Consider the following 15,184-nt stretch of genomic DNA (forward strand, 5'->3'; position numbering starts at 1 on the left):
TTATGCATAAAGCATTCCTTGAAAACTTGTCTTTTATTGGCAGGACAACTAAAACCGATGAGTATACATTTCCACAGAAGCAAATATTCAGCAAGATCCTCCTTTCACTTATTTAGAAAGCCTCAGAGATCATTTATCCGAGCTGATTAATTTCCAAAATTGTTCAATTAAAAACTGCGTATGAGCACTTAAATTTAGTTTAAGATGTTATTCCTTCTGTAATATAACACACCAGTTTCCTTGGTCATGATAGCTGGTTTGCACTTCGACTCCGGTCACCTCAATGCAGAGCTGCTCCAGCTCCCCCTGCTGGAAGACATGGTAATAGCGATGAAAAACAGGGACTGAACTCCCACCAGGAACCTGAGAAGTGTCAACACTTGGACTGAGTTTAGAGTCTGGACAGTTTGTGGTGTGCAAACCAGAACTGAACTCTTCTTCCCCTCGTGTTTTCCTCCCTTTAAGGTGCCAGGGAACCAAAAGGTCCTGGGAATTAAAGGCTGTGCGGTTAGTGTGAACACTAAGCTTGCTTTCGGTCATTTTGCTGTCATCTTTTAAGCCTCCAATATAGTTGTTGTCCAAATGGCTGGTGGTGAGGACACTGGGCTCTTCATGCGGTTCCTGGCCCTCCTCTGGTTTGTCTTTACTTTTCTCTCCATTCTGCGGTTTGTTGTGGTCTTTAAGGTATTTAGATTTCTGCTTGTTGTACTCTTGTTCATAGGCCCAAACATAGATGAGCGCCTGACCTCCAGGTTTTAGAAGCCTGACCAGCTCCCTCACAGCTGCCAGCCGACGCTCCTGAAACACACACACATACGTTTAAAGAGTTAACATTTCAAGAAGTGGGGGAAAAAAAGGTATGTTGGTGAAGGATTGCCGTAGCAATTCTAAATTATTAAAGATATCAGTTGCAATATTTGTCTACTGTCTTCTTTCTTCTGTTTCTCATCTGTGCTTCCATCACTCTGTGACTTTTAACATTTTGGCCAACATCATTGTCTCATGACAGCATACTGGCCAAATATTACATTAGCAGAAATTCTCATGCAGAATGTCAATTGTATTTCAGTGGGATAACTTTCTGCCTAGTAAAGTTGTGCCCAATGCATTTTATTTGTTTGTGTTGATCATTTTCATACATTAAGTGTTTGAATGTGCTGCCCATACCTGTGTGGAAAAATGGTGTATAACAGCTATAGAGATGCAGGCGTCACATGAGTCCGTTCGCAGGGGGACGCTAAGAGCATCAGATACAAACGCGTTGAAACCTCTCTCTGCACAGATTTGGACCAGAGAGCTGCTGCGGTCACATCCCACCTGAGATCAGACAAACACAAGGAGAGCTAATGAGCTCAGAGCACAAAATTTAAGCATGCCATGTATGTAATAAAAACATCAAAATGATGGAAGACCTGAGGAAGTAGGGATTAAGATGAGAGAAAGCAAAGAGGGCTGGAATGAAATTGAAAAGGAGAAAGAAGTCTGGCTAGACAGTTCTGATAATATTTTAAAACAAAAGTCAATTCAATCAGGCTTCATGTGGTCTTCTCATAAAAAAAAACAAGGTGAGAAAATATTTACTACACACATGCACAAGAGCAGCAATTTTCCTTTCAATTAAATTCGAAAATGTTTATGGTTTCAAACTGCAGATGAGAAGACAGGAGGGCAGCAGGCCAGAGAGCCAGAGAGGAAAGGATTACTGAGCTGAAAAGAAGAATGCTGGATGAGGAGGAAGAAGACTGAATCAAACTCAGAAAATTGGTGTGCGACCTGCATAATCACAATGTTCTCACTGATGATTTATTACAGCTACGGTCTGAGTCAAGATAAGCCGCTTACACGCTTCTCCTAAATCCCCAAACATGAATATCCTCGTGTGCATACGTAAACAGAAAATTTGGATATTACCATGGAAACCGAGCGAATGCGAAGGATGGCATCCTGCAGAGACCGGAGCAAGAACATTGATCTCATTCTTTGCTTTGTTGCACAAAAATCTTTGCATTTCATGCGTTGAAGAGCAAAGTAAGATATTCTGTGTTACTGAAGGATTTCCTCTACAGCTTGAACTTGAGACAGCTTTTCTGTTTTGTTTTTTTTTAGATCAACAGCAAAACACAGGAGTCAGAAAGATCTCTGCTGACTTCTTAGAAGCACTTTCTAGGCCTCTTCTGCCGTGAAGCTAAAGAGTCACTGTGGGCTTCTGAGCTTTTGATAGGTGAGGAAAAATACAGGGAAAACCTTTAAAAAATACATTTTTGGAGTGTTTATAAAAATTCATAAAACTAAAAAAGAAAAAAGAAAATTATGCACAGGTTTTATCCTGATTTAAGACTTAAAGCTCATTAAACTTTCCAAATGTTATCTTCAAAAGAAATACAAGTAAGTTCTGTAAGCTAAGTTAGATAGCTTACAGAACTAAACATAAGAAAATTTTTGCGTGAAAACTAGAATTAACACAAATCACCACTTATAGCAGAAATATGAGGGTCTATCTGCCAATAAAATCAAAAACTGAGCAAATGCCTATAAATAATTTACACAATGATGCAGTTCTGCCCATGTGAATGACACACCAAACATACCAGCCAACCAAAAATCATCAAAATAACAAAATATTGAAAATAAAAATATGTAAAGCATGTGCCAATGCCAAAATAACATTTTTACTCAGGGAATCTCCTGCACGGCTCTTTCTCCAGTCTCCATGTGGTGCCTGCCCAAAATAGACAATTTTGTTTTTAATTGTTTAAAACTAATTTAAAATAACAACCATCCTTAATAACATGTTTCAAGTTTCTCAGGAAAACAAGCACCTTTAACATCCTGGGCAGTTTGGCTTTGTTTTTGATTTCAATGATACTTTTGGCCAAGTTAACAAAAAAATGGTTTGAAATAAGAAATCATGACTCTGCTGCTCCTTACTGGATATCTTCAAATTTCTGGATTAGTGAACGCTTTCACATTTTTTAAATGGCAACATAAATAAATCAATACAAAAGCTGTCCATTCAGGGGTCACAGACTCTTTCTTGAACTATGTGCATACCCACCGTGATCAGCTGCGGGTTAACCCCCAGGTACTTCCCGTTTCCACAGCCCACATCGGCCAGCACGCTTCCAGGCTGGAGCGCGGACAGGAAGTGGCAAACGCGGGGCCATGGAGTGTGGCGAGTGCTGCTGAAGTGAGAGGCGATGGCGTCATACACCCGGTGCACGTACTCCTCCTCCAAACGGGTTGCGTCAGCGTGGCAACTAGGAAGAGAGGGCTGAGATGGCGGGCATGGGGAGGATCCTCCCTGACTGTCACAGGCAGAGGGGAAGGCTGGAGTGGGGGGAACATGGAAGAGTCCTTTAAATCCATATGATATTCAGCTACAGTTTCAAACAGCAATGCTGAATGAAGCTTAGATTTATGAAAAAAGCTGTTATACATCTTTAAAATTTTGCTAATGAGAGACAACAAAGTCAGCTACTTTGTTCAAATTTAATTTGTCACAATACATGTGTGGAAGAACTTTAAAATTTGCTATTCACAGATAATCTCAACTGGGAATTGATATCCGTGAGTGTCTATTCTTAAATGACTTTGACCGGAATCCTGAGCAATATCGACACTGAATGCAAAGACATGCCGCACTTTTTAGATTTTGATTTGTAAAAATGTTTGAAACCCTTTTTCCTCACCCATCTCAGGTACACATTGCTTTAGGTTAATATGTCAGATAACATTTAATAACAAATATGGAGGTCTGTGGTTGTAACTTGAAAATACATCAAAGTTTAAGTTAATAAATAAACACTTAAAGTATGTCACTGAATTTGTAATGAATCAACATAGTAAAAGAGTTTAACCTTTTAAATTGAACATTTACTAACTTTGCTAAATTCTTTAAAAAATTTTAGCTAGACATCATCTGTCGCAACATTGCCATATCAGCAGTGTGCCAGTCTCACCACAGCAGCAGGGTTTGTGTCTGATTTTGCGGAAAGTGAAGGAAGTGCGGGTGCCCCTCTTGCTCAAAGTGAGACCGCCGTGGGAAACGAGGTTGGGCTCAGAATGATCAGCCGACTGTGTCTCACAAGCTGGCACCAGGTCAAACTTCCGTGGGGTAATCCTAACAGAGAGAGAATTATCCACAAACTAAAAAACCAGAAGGCACTTAAGTGATCAAGTGCAAGAAATTCAATTGTGGGAAGAAAAAGCCGGCACACTGAGAAACCAGTGAGAAAAATAAAAACACCATCCAGCTCACCCGTGTGTCCAGAGGTATCTGCTCTCCCCCTTCATCACCAGCAGGCTGCGTTCAGGCAACACAACAGGAACAACTCGGCCGTCTGGGTGACGAAACTCCATCACCGTCTGCATGAAGAGGCACCCAAGCATGAACAAGAAGCGAAAACGTTTTAACGGCTTAAAAGAAACTATTAATCTAAAAAAAAAAAAAAATGTCACGAAAAAGGCGGGTAGACAAAGGATGCAACTCATGTCTTCATCATGCAGATTCAAAGCATCAGGCTAACATAAAGTCCAAAGAAGTTAACTATTTTAATTATGTAGGATTTAAACCAGTTGATCTATGTCCTGCTGCAGAAACGTGTTATTCATTCCTTCATTCATATCAATCAACCAGACTTTATTTTTTTAAAATACTTTTGATAACTTTACTAGACCACTGAACCGCTCCCTGACATGACATTATGTGCTTGTTATATACCGAACGTCCAGGTATATTCCTAAAAGCTCATATTAATTGCCCTAAAAAGTCACCAATTTTGCAAGTTCCTAAAGTTCCATCTATGATTTTCTTGTAGCTTCCTTTGGATTTTCTCAGAGGCTGTAAAACTTGTAGAAGAATTAAACCTTAATTTTCCAAGGTACATTATTATTTATTTTGTAATGTTAAAATGAAAAGCACCATGTTTTTTTATGTCTCTTATTAGGAAAATGTAACCCAGGCATGTTGCAAACAGAATGTTTGAATAAAAATCCAACATCAGATCATCTTTACCCACATGTCCCGCATAAATCTGCCATCAACACATGTAGTTTATGTCTGCCCTCTGTTTTAACCAGCGGAGTCACCTTCATCCCGGCGCCTGTGTTTGATCCTAATGTTTCCGTACAGCACGCAACCGCTCGCGCTCTGCAGGGAAATTACATTCACACAACTTCAAACTGAATCTCTCCAACTTCTGACAGGAGGAAAATTGGATTCTGTGAAGTGATGGCGTGTGTGCGTGCGTGTGTGAGTGTGGGTGGGCAAAAGGGAGAAAGAAGGACATGGGTTTGTGTTTTCCTGTGAAAGAGCACGAGAGGCTCCAGCACATGATCAGATCTTTCCCTCGGACCACAGCTGAACTTATTCCTTCTTCCCCCAGAGAGGCAAGAAAGGTCTGCAATGTTCTCATCTGAAAGAAAATTAGCCAATCAGTGAAAGCGGTGGAATGTGACTGAGTCGATGATGATGCTGGAAGAATACGCTTTTCGATAGGACTACGGTACTCATCCTTCTCCCTCAGTCTCAGATACGCAAGCACACAAGTTCCTATGTGACATTTGAACATATTTTATTGGGATTCTGTTTGACTGATTTCCACAAAAAAGTGCATAATTGTGAAGCGGAAGGAATCTGATATATTATGTGTAGAATTCTTCAATTGTGGAAAAAAAACCCTGAAAACATGTGGCAGATGGTGCTCTGGTCACATGAGACACTTAACTATTTTGATTGCTACAAAACTGTAGCTGTACCTAAAAACAACACACACACCATGTCCACAGTAAAGCACAGTGGTGGCAGTATATTACTTATGAGATGCTTTTCTCCAGTAGGGAAAGGGTATCTGGCCATAGCCAATCTGAAAATGGATGGAGCTAAACAGATGGCAATAACTGAAGGAAACCTGCTAAGAGCCTGAAAGAGATGTTGATACCATAAGTTTTGATGTCAAAATGTCAGACTTTTTCCAGTCATTTATGATCATTTTAAAATATAAAGCAGTAAGATGTTTCCAAAGTGGGCAGCTTCGATCATGCATGTTTCATGTTTCAAAGTGGCCTAGTCAAACTCGAGACAGAAATCTGACTGAAAACTTCAGGTAAGAGTTAAGAAATGATGTTCACTGATAGTCTCCATCCAATCTGACGGAGCTCAAAGATGAACTGGGTCTAATGTCAGACTGTGGATGTAGAAAACAGGTCGAGACAAATCATGACTTTCATTTGGAAAGACATTTTTTAAAAACCACGTCTAATTTTCCTTCTACTTCACAATTATTCACCACTTCATGGTGATTTATCACATAAAATGCTTAGATACAATCCTGAAATATCTATATTTGTGGCTTTAACAGGACAGCGATGCAGTATTCAATTCAATGAACGGCTCATAGTGTATAAATACTTTGTATTTATATTTAATAATAAATAAATAAACAAACAAATAAAAACAATAATCGTAATAATAATTTTCTTTGGGACCAAAACTTTCATTCTCTATTCAGACGGGGTCTCCTTCTATAATATATCAATAACATGGAGTGGCCCAAATTCACAGCCCTGCAGCCACATAAAGTCTGCCTATCTGGTTATGACATTGTTACAGATGAGAGCAACTGCTAATAGATTAGCCACTATCACTCAAACAAGTGGGGTCAGTTGGGAGTCAATGTGCCACAATCAGCCCAGAGACAAACCCATAAAAAAAAATCAATACATCCTCTAAAATATGAACCATTCTTGCAACCATTAACAAAAGCTTGCAGAAAGCAAGTCATGAACCACGTTGGCAGAATGCCACAAAAACTATGATGGTGTGCCAGAGGGAGTAAGAAGAATGAGACTGAGCAACAAGGTAACAAAATGTTCTCAGCAGAATCAGAAGGAGAAGATCCAAGAATCAACAGCAACAGCAGCAGTCTGGGGAAAGGAATCACACGTTGATGAGCTGCTGTTTCATTCATGTCATTATCCCTGGAAACTAATGACATAAAATGTATTCCTACATCTTAAAGTTTAGAGCTCTTCAAATAGATCACTGCACAAGCTGAAAACCAGACAGAAAAGTTGGATCACAGGTCACAAAGGAGATTATTAAAACATGAGTGATTTACCTTTGCCCCGAGACTCAGAGATAGGATGGTGTCCTCAAAGGCAGAGTGGGTGTCAATGTGAGGGGGGATACCTGAAAATCACACAAATATGACAGACTTGAAAAGTGAAATGAATCCAGAACATTTTAATTAAATCTGGTGTGAGAAAAGCCAAGTATTGTAGACATTTCACAACAAATCAGACATTTCAGGCTAACAAGGTTTTTAAACCTTTAGGACATGCATTAAAAGAGCTCGGGATCCAAAGAGGAGAAACTATATTGGCGTGTTAAATACGCCACCTGGTGGTAAATAAAAAATATATGTTTTGTGCTACTTTGATGGAATTAATAGTTGCATGAATACAGTGATGTGGGAAAAAACTAGGACATCCTACAGCAGCCTGCATGTTTCTCTAAAATATTGGCATAAAAGAATATTTAATATAAATTTTAGTAATACTAAAAAATGTAAACATAAACAACACCACTTCCTTCTATAACACTGTGAAAGTTTCAAGAGGGAATCAGAGCTGCATACAAAAGCAAGAAATTGTATCAGAAATGTGATACTTGACAAGTGTGTGAATTCACAATCAAATGTTGAAAAATAACAATGTTGTTTATTACATCTTTTATTTTTAGTTGTAAAGACTTCCGCAGTGAGAAGTACTTACACTCTGTTTTTATCTTTTATTTTTGTTGTGTGTTTCTTATTCAGAAAATGTCAGACACACATTCTCTGAATAAGAACAACTTTCATAAAAAAATTAGGGAAAGATAGTAGTTATGAAATATAGTATAAATAATGTTTAAATAAATACCTAACTGAGTCTCGTGTGTTGTTAATGCAACCCATAGTTGCAATTGATAAATTGATAAACATCAAACATTAACCGGAAACTGAACACACTCACCCTGTCCAGTCTCATACTGGTTAACAGTCAGCTGGTCAGGCAGGACGTTAATGTGTCCATCCTGCAGACATCGATGCAAAACAGGCAGACACTCCTCAGGAAGACCTGGACAGATAAATTATTTACACTAAGATTTATCTGAGTCATAATAATGAGAATTATATTAAAAAAAAGACCTTTCATCAACTTCTTGAAATATAGACAATGGGATGCAACAAACTAAAACTAGAAACCATGCAAAACATGACAATCAAGTCATATTAAGCTGCTAGATTCTCCACCAAGGCTAATCCGTCGAGAATATGGATCAACACTTCTTCTTTATGCTTTACGGAAAGTATTATATGGATTAAAATGATTACCTGCAGGTAATGGTTTGTCCTTGTCCACATTGTTGTTGTCGTAGCGAAATTCAAAGCCATAATGCTTCACTCTCCTGTGTTTCAAAGCTTTCTGAGCTAAACAAACAAAGCATCAAAATATTAGATTAAAATTGATCAAATAAACATGTGACCCTATGCCAGAATCTGAACAAACTTTACAAAAGTTATGCATAGCTATTTAACACTAAACACTCAACAAGGTAAAGGAACCATACTTTTCCTACTTGCAACACTGATCTTGTTCTAAGCTTTTAAAGAGTTAAGGTTTGTGAAAGAGCAACGCGCTTCATTACCTTGGTTAGAAGTTGACCAGTCCACAGCAGCGAGGAGCAGAATCTCCTCCTCTGGAGACACAAAATCCTCCACTAGGGCTAATTCTTCAGGAAAACGGACCAACACTTCCTCTTTATGCTTTTCTGCAAACAAATATTAGTAACACATGCAGTGAAGTTATAGACACAGACTGCAAAATCAGGTTGCCTAAAGTAGATGATTTCCGGAGACTCCTTATCTAGTCTGAGTCATCACTTATTTCTTTGAATTTTGCTCCTGAGTCAAACTTTCTAACTACAAAGCAGTTTCTTCAATCTAATGAGAGTAAATTAAATGTTTTCTTTGGACTTTAGGTAGTTCTATGCCAAATATCGACATAAAAAATTAGGAAATCTGACAATCAGGGGTGAAAAGAAACACGGACAGTGCAAAAAAAAAAAATCTTTCTGCTACCAATGAAAAGCAACTGAAAGTCATGTTTTCAAGAAACAGGTGTAGCCCAGTACACACCTGATAAAGGGTTGTCATCCTTCAGATGATCATCTGCTTAATACCAGCATTTTTAGCAAATAACTGTATTCCTAAAAATAGTTATTAGGTTTTGGGAGCACTGAAAAACAGAAAATGTAGGATTGCCTTCTCAAAAGTGAAACAGAAGGATTACTCAAGGTTTTTTCACAACACTGTACGTCTGAGATACATGTAGCTACATATGTGATACTATCCAAAAATACGTACCTGAATCAACATAACTGAGATAAAGAGTAACGCTGTTCTCCCCAGACTGGAGCTTCTGCCCGTTAAGTTGGGTGTGAGCTTTCCGAGCATCATCTTCTGATCTGGTAGAGACAAAGACAATAAAACAAGAGAAACCAAGAAAACATTTGGGTCAAAGAGTCAATTTATTTAAATCAGACAGGATTTGGTAGACCTGATCAACAACAAAGATATCAAACATGAAAAAAACTGACTATATATAACATTTTCAAGAAACTGGTCAGAGTTGTTGGTCAAAATATGTTATTACATATTTGTAAAACAAGTTGACACTTGGAAATAAAATGAGAAGCTTTAATTTTAGTTTTTGTTGGATAGGTCTCAGTATTTAGAATTTGGTTGCTTTCTTTTTGTTTTCTCTCCAATTTTGTGTTTTTAACTGTTCATGTTTTAACTTAGTCAGGAAACTTTAATAAAAAGCTTGAGCTCGTTTCCAAGTTTTGATGAAGCTGTTACTTCTTTTCAGCTTTAAATAACTTCTTCACTGGAACAGATTGCTTTAATGATAAACAGCAGATTCTTGCTGCGGTGATACCTGTACGTGACAAAAGCATAGGGCTTCTGAGGAGGCATAAACAGACTTTCCACGTCTCCAAACTGCTTCATTGCGGCAGAGAGGTCCTCACGGCTGACACCGTTTCCCAAGCCTCCGTTAGCCACCACCAAATTCTGCAGGCATGACAGAAGAAGAGGATCAGCAAGTTTTCAGCCGTCCAGTGAGCTGAATATTTTACACATTTGTACACATAATATACACAATGGCTCCAAGTTGATTAGGCTTTCATTGGAGAATGGCTTACTGGAAGGTTACCAAAGGTTAGACTAGTTCAACAAGAATTACTCAGAATCCCCAAAGTGTATTGCTCAAAGAATATTAATTGTGTTGTTTCATATTGATGTTTAAGTCACTGATTTTACATGTATTTTACAAGCTACAGGGTCCCTGTCAGAGCTCCCAACACATAAAAGTTCTGCCTTAGTAAGCAATAAAGTTTAATTCTACCAAAAAAATATCATGGAAGGAAATAGAATTGAACTCTACTTAAGAGAGAGATGTATTAATCTTAAACCACCATAATGGAAAAGACCAAACCAAGGCCATAATGTAACTTTATCCTACAAATACGCAGGTATTTACTGACTTCTTGATCTTTTCTGCAAAAAAAAGGTTCTTCATCTTTAATAGAATGGGTTTTGGTTGAACAATTGAACAACTCTTCAGAAGCAGTTGTTTAATTGAACAATAGTTTTTTTTCTCACATTTTGTGGTCGGGTTTGTGTTATGATTCAAAGCAGAGCCAAAGGCAAAAATATCTAGTAACTTAAAACGGCACTTCCAACTTTTACACATAATGTCTACGGCTCCATATCGGTATTAAATTAATTCTTTTAATAAGCTACTTTTACAAATGCTAATGCATAATACCTATGTTAATTTAAACTATCCGCCCTTCGTCTGAAAGTAATGATTTCTCTTTGGGTGTTTTTTTTCTTTCCTTTTTCTTCACCTTGGTAGGCTGCGATGCTGTACTGATGCCTTCATGCTTTAGTAAAGTGTGACTGGCCTTCAGCTGTTTTCTCAGCACTTTCTTGACTTCTTTGCCTCTTCTAGCGGCGGCTTTCACGTTGTTTACCACTGTACAGTCCATGTTTCGCCTACCTAATCTGTCCGGGTACAACTAGCACCCTCAAACTATGGTTCCGCCTGTGACGTGTGATCTGTATTAGCTGAGATCAACCAAATAAAATAAGAAAACTTAATGTAAAAAATTTGAACAATATTTATCCTGGTAAGAAAAACCCTCAATGTTTAAGGACTTGGGTGAAAATGTTACTTTTTATCGAGTTAAGTCAGCGACTGTAATGCATCCTTTACAATTCTTGCTACTGTTTTTTCAAGGGACATCGTGTAATTTCTCAATGGAAAAACTAAGCATTCTATCGAAATCATACGTACAGATATCACAGTCAGGTTTGAATGTAGTGATGAAATGTTGTACTTCATACTTAATCTTATGATTAGGATAATTGCACATACATAAGGTAAAGTTCCTTCCAAAAGTCTGACTTCTATTAATAGACCTTGAGATACTGTAAATAACTACAAATAGAAAGACAGAATTCATACAGCTGCATCTCCAGAGCTTACTTTTGAATGACCCTGAATGGCAAGAATTATGCCATTATTGAATGATTATAACATGCTGTACTTTTGCATTTTTGTTGTAGAATATTGTTTGTGTTTGTGCTGATAAACGTTTTTGTCTTGTGTTTGTAACAAACAATATATAAATATGTAAAATAAATAAATAAATAAATAAAGGCAAAGAGCAATTTGTTCAAACATATTCTGGTCAAAGGCAGCTCAACAACACCATTTATTAAAATCACCAAAGAATAGCTATTCAACAATAAAAGTCACTACTGGTTTCTCACTGTTTTTATTTCACCAAGAATATAACCCCTCCTAAACTTGTAGATGCCCTTACATATAGGCTAAATGATCATTCATTATTTTAGTCAAATCACAAAACTTTATATGACCTGATGAGATGAGCTTCTCAGCAAAAGTAGTGACTCTGGGATCCCTTTTGGCATTAAAAAAAATCCTACATGAGTCTTTCACTTGTGGACATTTGTCCATCTTTGTGTCCAAATACATTAATAGATTGGGGTTAGTTGTGTAACTAAGCCGTCACCTGTCCAGAGTCATCTTATGTGCCGGGCGGTGAGAGCCCTTCGTTGTTGAAACAACCCGCTCTGTTTAGTCTGCAAAACAACAGCTGGTATGAGGGGAGACCACCCAAATTCCCTCTTGAACACAATAACAATACTCTGCATATCTTTCCTAAGCAGGCTAATAAAATTCTCTTTTGTTTGTCTCCATTTGTTGACATTGTTGATCATTACAGGAGTTAAGAGGTGCACAATCAACAAACTCCAGCTCACCGCATTTAGACGCATTTCACTTTATTTATTTTTTTTGCAAAGATGAAAAATAAAGTGTGAAAAAAGAGTTTGTATTAGCAAAATATGCCGAATAAATGTGCTTTGTTCATTCCCTTAGTATTGACATCAGGGCAAGCTGATTAAAATGGTTGTTTTGCAGCGCTCAAGTGCAGCTTCACCTAAAGTCCCCACCAAGCTCTGAAAAAGCTGTGCAACAGAGAGAAGTGGAGTGAAATCCCCTGCATAAGCTGATGTATGTCATCACCTTCTGGAATTCAAGGTCAGCAGCCAACCAGGCATCTTTGTATCATAACTGGCTTGGCCTGCAGAACAAAGATGGACAGACAAAGAAACCAGATACTCCCTTTTGAAATTGTAAACATGATCTGACTGTCTTCAATGACTGACTGTAGGAAGATATCAACATAAAGAGTAAGAAGAAAAATCAAATGAAGTGTTGAAATAAGTTGATAGAGAAAGGAAGCGAAAGCAGGGATGTGATTCTGAGGATGATGTGATTTGTGGCACTTTGGTTCCGTTGGTAACTTTTGGGGATTTCAGTTTGTCTCTAAAATGTGACAAGATGCCAGTGGCAAAGTGCCCAACAATACAACCCAGAATCGATTCTTTTCATTGTTATCTGCAATGTGTATAGAAGATCTATCCCTTCAGTTTTTGCTTGATTGATTCATAGATCAGCTATGTAGATTAACAAACAGGAAAATAGATCCTTCTGTTTAAAGGATAGTTATATTGTATGGGATGTTCATAAACACACACACTTTTAGTGACCTACAATGCATGGAATGGTGTCTATGAGGCTTTGTTGACACTCTCCATCTCGCCACTGATTTAGACAGTATCTCTGCCAGCTCACGTCTGTCTTAGATACGCTCACACCTGTTACAGTGGGTGCCCGCTCCACTTTAGTCAATCACCTTAGCACCGGATATCCATGACAATGGGAATCCCTGGGTCGCATACTGTAGTTATCGGTGTGGGGCTGAAAGAACAGGAGCAGGATAAAGTTACATTTATTTTCATCTGTTAAATCCTCTGGGAATGACCTTGGTATTCTTTGATGGAAGAGATCAAGGCAGCTGAGCCGGCGCCTTGTCCTGGTGTGCCCCTTCTGCGAGCAGAAAATGGTGACCGTTGAGTGCTAACACTCGTTCAGAGATAACATGGTTGTTAGCAGCTGTTGAGTGTGAGATGAGCTAAGAGGTTTGTTGTTGTAAACTGTCAAAGCTCAAGTATACAGAGGAGGCAATTTAAGGATGCAAAGAGAGGAGGCAACTTCTACATATGAATTTAATTGAAATGTCAACTTTTAATCGCTTGATCAAAAATAAAATTTCCATGCATTGAGCATTTAAAAAAAAAAAAAAAGCATCTGAACCATTTGCTTGTGTTGGTTGTTTTATACCTCCTTCTTTGGCTGTCTGTCAACCGGTTGCCAAGGAGATTGTTGGTCCAGGAGTATTTTCTCAGTTTGCAACTGGTTGCTGGTTAAGATATTTTCTTTCACTCCCTCAAGTTTCTAAGCCAAATCAAATCAAAGCTGCTACTTACTTTTAACACTTTACTGATTCATTCTGCAGTTTGAAAAGTAAATTGTCATGAGAAAGCTAAATAAAAAAATTCAGGTAATAAGGTTTTACATTCTTTTTATTTCTCTTTACTAATAATCATAACCCTAGATAACATGTTGTGTTGAATAGCTGTTGTTATTCAGTGATTTGTGACTTCAGAAGTCAGATGGTAGTTACGGTCGTCAGAAGGTGTACACCACACTTTCCAGATTTTTATTTGCAAATAATCTTTCAAATTAATCAGAACTTTGACCAGTTGTAGACTGGTATGGTTTGCAGCTTGTACCTCTACTCACACCCAGTGACCCAACGCCAAAAGAAGTGTATTCACACAAATGCGCACCACACACTTAAAATTTTTTATTGTAAAAAGTGTTGTAAGCCATGTATGATTTATTTTCCACATCACATTATCCAATTGTAGTTTAAATTCGCTAAGTGTGAAGAAGTCTGTTGGGCATGAATGCATCCACAAGTCACTTTGTGTTTTATTTTGGAGTCGTTGCTCTGTCATTCTCCTCTCCTCAGAGTATGGGTCTGACCTAGATACTGTTACACTTTCCAATATTCATCAGATGTTACAAGGATTGTTTTTGGAACAACTGCGACCCACCAAGTATCTTCAACAAGGCTGCCAAAATAACCCTCCTCTGTTGTGTGTGGAAGGAAAGGGAGACTCTGTAAGGTTATAGATGGAAAATAGTCCAGTGGACGATACTGTGGAAAATAACAGGCTCTGTTGGTCTTTCAGTTGGTGTGTGACATCAGTCTGTGTGTATTTGAGCCATGGGCGGTCCACTGAGAGTGGGCTACTTTAGGAGCAGAACCTATCTCCGACTGAAGCAGAAAACTGGCCAACAGTGAGCAGCAGAAGCTAACAAGGTACAGCAAGAAGAGGGAGAAGCTTCCAAGAAGCAGAGGACAAGGAGGCTGTATCAACAATCAGGCAGGACACAAAAAGAAGAAAAACATCTGAACAATTCCTACAAACATACCAGGTAATAGTTGGTCAGAGTATTAATTCCATCCACTTTCTTAGCAGTGCAGTAAAATCTGACTGTGATGTTTAAGACCTTTTGAGGAGCTAGTGCAGAGAAGATTTAATCTGATTTCATCAAAGCTACTGCAAAAAGTAATACAAATTTACTTCAGAAAGTTATGTATTAGGCTAATCATTTCTCCTAGAAGACCTCAGTT

General features: G+C 38.2%; 1 protein-coding gene across 1 annotated transcript; it reads right to left on the bottom strand.

Moving 5' to 3' along the window:
• On the bottom strand, window positions 1-11,116 carry alkbh8 (alkB homolog 8, tRNA methyltransferase). Its single transcript, XM_027999679.1, has 12 exons — window positions 10,955-11,116; window positions 9,982-10,115; window positions 9,408-9,508; window positions 8,690-8,812; window positions 8,376-8,471; window positions 8,014-8,118; window positions 7,119-7,189; window positions 4,259-4,365; window positions 3,960-4,120; window positions 3,056-3,327; window positions 1,168-1,317; window positions 1-798 (listed from the first exon to the last, which is right to left on the bottom strand). Exons 1-12 carry the CDS (start codon window positions 11,093-11,095, stop codon window positions 208-210), a joined length of 2,052 nt encoding a protein of 683 aa, XP_027855480.1. The 5' UTR covers window positions 11,096-11,116; the 3' UTR covers window positions 1-207.
• Window positions 11,117-15,184: the final 4,068 nt, after the last annotated feature.

The sequence above is a fragment of the Xiphophorus couchianus genome, chromosome 18 (assembly GCF_001444195.1).
Source record: "Xiphophorus couchianus chromosome 18, X_couchianus-1.0, whole genome shotgun sequence".
NCBI classification, from domain to species: Eukaryota; Metazoa; Chordata; class Actinopteri; order Cyprinodontiformes; family Poeciliidae; genus Xiphophorus; species Xiphophorus couchianus.

Bases quoted from the DNA above. Each gene is read 5' to 3' on its own strand.
- alkbh8 (XM_027999679.1), bottom strand. From the start codon at position 11,095: ATGGACTGTACAGTGGTAAACAACGTGAAAGCCGCCGCTAGAAGAGGC. The intron at 8,472-8,689 runs GTAATGAAGCGC...TTGTTTGTTTAG, and splicing joins CTGGTCAACTTCTAACCAAG to CTCAGAAAGCTTTGAAACAC. The intron at 4,366-7,118 runs GTAAATCACTCA...CTCTTCATGCAG, and splicing joins CTCTGAGTCTCGGGGCAAAG to ACGGTGATGGAGTTTCGTCA.